Source organism: Papaver somniferum, chromosome 10, assembly GCF_003573695.1.
Source record: "Papaver somniferum cultivar HN1 chromosome 10, ASM357369v1, whole genome shotgun sequence".
Classification (NCBI taxonomy): domain Eukaryota; kingdom Viridiplantae; phylum Streptophyta; class Magnoliopsida; order Ranunculales; family Papaveraceae; genus Papaver; species Papaver somniferum.
In genome coordinates, this window is record NC_039367.1 from 91,955,349 (window position 1) to 91,960,268 (window position 4,920).

The 4,920-nt window shown below is 34.6% G+C and overlaps 1 protein-coding gene across 1 annotated transcript; it reads left to right on the plus strand.

Moving 5' to 3' along the window:
* Window positions 1–2,043: 2,043 nt before the first annotated feature.
* Window positions 2,044–2,829, plus strand: LOC113315936 (aspartic proteinase nepenthesin-2-like). The gene has a single exon (XM_026564179.1). It carries the CDS (start codon window positions 2,044–2,046, stop codon window positions 2,827–2,829), a length of 786 nt encoding a protein of 261 aa, XP_026419964.1.
* The last annotated feature ends 2,091 nt before the right edge of the window (window positions 2,830–4,920 follow it).

The following is a 4,920-nucleotide window of genomic DNA, read 5'->3' on the forward strand; positions in this document are numbered from 1 at the left end:
GATTCATTGGAAAGAGCTATAAAATGCCCAATCGTTAGTAGAAAAAAGCTTAATTAAGCTTTCTTTAGAGTTTTCTTGTAAATTATGTATCTTATGATTACTTTTGATTTTATCAGGTACTTTAGAGTCATTTGAGCAAAGAAGAATAAATATGAGCGAAAATCGCAAAACATCATTTCATGTGCACTGCTATTGGGAGCGGAACCGAGGGGAGTTAAGCCAACATAAGGGCTGCCATTTGGTGGCCTTTATCTGAAAAAATGGGTGCCATTATAAATTCCAGTTATTACCAAGCCCTAAAATCGAAAGCAATGTTGTCTCTCTTCATTAATGTTCCCATCTAAGATTCAGGGAGCGAGAGAGAAAAGGTTGCGGCTCTTCATGAAGAATTTGAGTGATGATGGAAGAACCTACTGAGTTCGGATTCAATAGAAGATGAGAAGGGAAAATGTGACTATTACTTCATGTCCAGGTGATGTGTTGATCGGAAATCAGAGATCTGGTTTGGGAAGATGTCGTTGCTACTGAAAAATATCAGAGTAAAAGATAATAAAAACCCTAATGCAAATGAAGATATCAATGACAAGTAAATCGCGAATAGAAAGAGCCATATACCGTAAAGATACCCAATTTTTGTAAATGTAGTAGAGAAGGATGATGGTATAATTCGGAATCGATTCCGACCATTTAATCTGATTTTCTTCTTCTTCAATAAGCGATACTCTTATAAGAAAGGAGTTATTTGCCCAAAATCTTGAAGATCCAAACGAAGACGGATGTCCTAAATCCCTTTGATTGAATATGGATTCTAAGCAATATCGTGTTGGATTGTCGATGTTCTTGAATCGAGAATAGAAAGTCACGAACCAGCGATCAAGGTTTGAATTTTCCCTCAAAGCAAAGAGAAACTCTCCCCAAATGGCGAAGAAAAATCGCTCCAAATAATGAAGAAATATGTTAAATGACATAAAAATCAAAACAAAATTACTTTTGTTCGATTAAAACTTAATAAGAAAAATAAATCTTGCTCAGATCTGGTCCAAAATGGACCAAATTTGAACAAGAGATTAATGGAGGTTAAGGTTTTTTTATAGAGAGGAGAGGAAAGGAGAGGAGAGATAAAAGAAAGAAAATAAAAGAAATATTTGTACAGTTATTATACATAAAGAAAATATTTATAAGAAGAATATAGACATGTTGAATCCTAATTAGGCAAAAAGTTCCTGATCAGTTATAGACTTTCCTAATAAGTATTCATATCCAAGGATCTGATTGATGTGCACTTAATAAATATTAATATCCAAAGATCTCATTGATATAAATATAAATATAAATATAGATATTAATTAAGGAAAGATTTCCTTTTACTTTGAAAATAATAAGAAGATTTTGTTTTCTCAACATCGTACTATAAATTGAAGCCCAAAATTGTAATTGTTGTATCCATCAAAATTCATTTCGGCTCAAAAATGGGGGGAAACCTTTTCATTTTCCTTTTACTATTAAACTCAATCATCGCAGTGAATCCAACAAAAGGATTTAGTATGAAGATGATTCATATAGACTATAGACTCAAAAGAATCACCTTTATATCCAGGTGACTCTTTAACACGAGACAAAAGGTTACAAAGGCTCGTAGAACAATCCAAATCTCAAGAAAGTTACTTCGAGTCACAAATATTACTCCAGAGCAATTCAACCCACTCCATGAATCTTGATGCTATACGTTTAGGTACGTTTCCTGGTAGAAGACAACCATTCATGAATTATTATTTGATAGTTGATTCAGGTAGTGATCAGACGTGGCTTCAATGTGAAGGTGCCACTAAAGCTTTCACTAAGGATAAACCACTTTATCCTTGGAGGTTGTCAACTACATATCGTCCCGTTCCTTGTAATACACATCCTTTTTGCAAGGGAGATAAATGCAATGCTAATGGCCAATGCACTTATTTATCATGATATGCGAGTGGATCACTTACATCCGGTATTCTTGCCGAAGAAAAATTCACTCTAAGGTCCGATAGTGGTGACCTACTACACATGGGTTGTGGTTTTCTCCAAGAAAACTTTGAATTTATGAGTAATAATCATTTACGTGGCAAACCTGATCTTATTGTGGGAATACTCGGTTTAGGATCAGGACAATGGTCTTTTACAAATCAGTTAGGTGCTGTTGGACAAGGTAAATTTTCTTACTGCTTCGAGATGTTTAACTCGAAAATTGAGGGGTCGAATACATACTTAAGGTTTGGTGCAGATGCGATCATTGGAGGAGCAGGTCAAAAAGTACATAGAACTTTTATTGTTGTGACTCAATTTCGGACGCAACTCTATTACTTAAATATTGAAGATATCAGTGTAGGTAACAAAAGAATAGGATTTCCTAGAGGTGCTTTCGATCTTAACAGTCAAGGAAAAGGCGGTATTGTCATAGATTCTGGCACTCCAATATCTATGATGTATAAAGATCATTTTGATAGAGTTATAGATTTGGTTAAGGCACATTTTAACGACCTTGGAATTGAATATATTGGTTTTATACAAAGTTTTGATGCATGTTTCCGTTTACGCGGAAGATTTGATATTAGTAACTATCCTTCCATAACACTTCATTTTCAACAGAACGATTATGTTATTCAAGTGTACAAAGCTAATTTCTTGATGGAAACTGTTGAAACTGTGTGTTTGGGCATTTTCAGATGGAATAGCTCTAGTGTTCTAACTTTTGTTCTAGGAGCAATGCAACAAGCTAATAAGCGCATTTTATATAATGTTATGGACCAGTCACTCTCATTCGCTACAGAGTATTGTGAATTAGGTTCATAAATAGACAATGTAATCTAGCATAGGGAATTAACCAACAATAAAGTCATTCCTTCTGGAGTTCAGTAAAGATTATTCATTTTAATTCTTGCAGTTATCCACGAAACTGGTTCACTTTTATAATTTCATCCTTTTTCCCCCTCAAAATTCTAGCACATTAGTTTTTCATTAAAATTTCACAAATTAGTCTACTATTTGGGGGCAAAGGACATGACAAAGCCAAAGAAGATTGCTACAATATGTTGAAGACATCATGAGAATAGAGCAATATTTGGGAAAATGCATTTTTCAGTAGCTAAAATATTGGATTAACAGATTTAGCATTTGGATCAACATGTAAGTTAACTAGGGTCAACTTTTGCTTGTTTTTTTGCGCCCGGTCCGTATCCACTCATAGAGTTTTAGTCAACCTGTAAGTTAGATGGGACATACGACCATAATATTTAATTAGTCGGATCATAATATCGTGTTTAGTTAGTCGGGTCATAGTGGCCATTAGGAACGACCACAATATCTAGTTAGTCTAATCATAGTATCATGTTTAGTTAGTCGGGTCGTAATAGTCGTGGTCGTAGGAACGTCCCCCGGTATATAATTAGTCGGATTATAGAAATATGTTTAGTTAGCCGGGTCATGCTTAATTAGCTCCCGATATTGATTAATCGTTCACGAACCAAATACCAAACTAAAAGGTGAAATACGATTTTACCCTTTCTTAAAGTTTGTACATGGATAAGTCTCTACAATTATTACTTGAAAAATATAGTGAAGGGAGCGTAAGTAATACTTTCAATAGATAAAGTTCTTTAAACAATCAACCAAAAAGTGAGAATAAATTTTGACCATTTAGAATTAACCAAGTCAAAAACAAGAAAACTAGATAATATTCGAAGGAGAAAGGCTCAACATGAACTATTGTTATACTCGTTTTGTAATGTCATGAATAAATCAAAGAAATATTATCCTTGAGCATGTGAAAGAAGATGGAAATTCAAGTAATAAGATTCAAGACACAAGCTAGAGAGTTTATCCCAAATTCCTTGGAGGTGCACAGTTCTTGTCTCTTTTCATTGCACATGAGACAAGAAGACACCTTTTCAACACAATTAGTGTGTGTTAGGGTGAGAAACAGTGAGCTCACCGCTTTATTCCTGTATAGGCTTGTCAATTTCCATTTTAGCCGATCGTTTAGATCTTGTTCTCTTCTTTTATTTTGATTAATCTTTTTCCTTGTTCTCTTCTTTTCTGAGCACATTTTTCAGACGAATAGCTCTATGTTGCAGTTTGTTGACATACCTTACTTTCTGCTTGTACCTTAAGCATTGTTTGAGTTTGTGACCTTCAATAGTACAGTAAGGACATGTTCGATTGAGAAGGGGTTCTGGAACACTTATGATTTCGTTTGAGAGATATACTTGAGATGTTCCTGAGATATCATTAATGGGTTTTTCATCAGAGAGAGAAAAATCCATTATATCCTCAAAAGATATGGATGAGAGATCTTCAAAAAGCTTGTCAAGATCGATGAAAAGTATCATCAAGATTATTTGTTTCAGCTAGAAGTACTAAGATTGAACATTCTTCTTCTTCTGAATCATAGTGATCAGTAGTTTCATCAAGCGTTGCAGCAAGACCCTTGTTGACTGTGTATTTCTTTCGTTTTTGACACTCATTAGCAAAGTGACGGAAACCTCTACACTTGAAGCACTGTGGAATATCCTCATCATCACTTTCGTCATCCACCTTTTTAGAGGGAATATGATCATATGGTTTGGCTGATGATGATGTATGCTCTCTTGAGATCTGTTTATTTCTCTTCTTTAGAAGATCTCTAAACTGGCTTGTAATAAGAGAAACATGATTTTCAAGATTTTCATCTGAAAATTCATGAACAAGATCTTTCGCGGAGTTTCCAACACTATCAGTTTTCTCAAGTACATCAGTGTTTTCAAGTGCTTTGAATGTTATGTTTTTATCAGCTTTAGATTGCTGTTCATAGTCAAAGATCTTTAACTTTCCAACTGGTGTACTCATGGAAAGTGTAGTCAGATCGTTTCGTTCAGTGATGGCATGTTTCTTAGACTCGTATCGAGC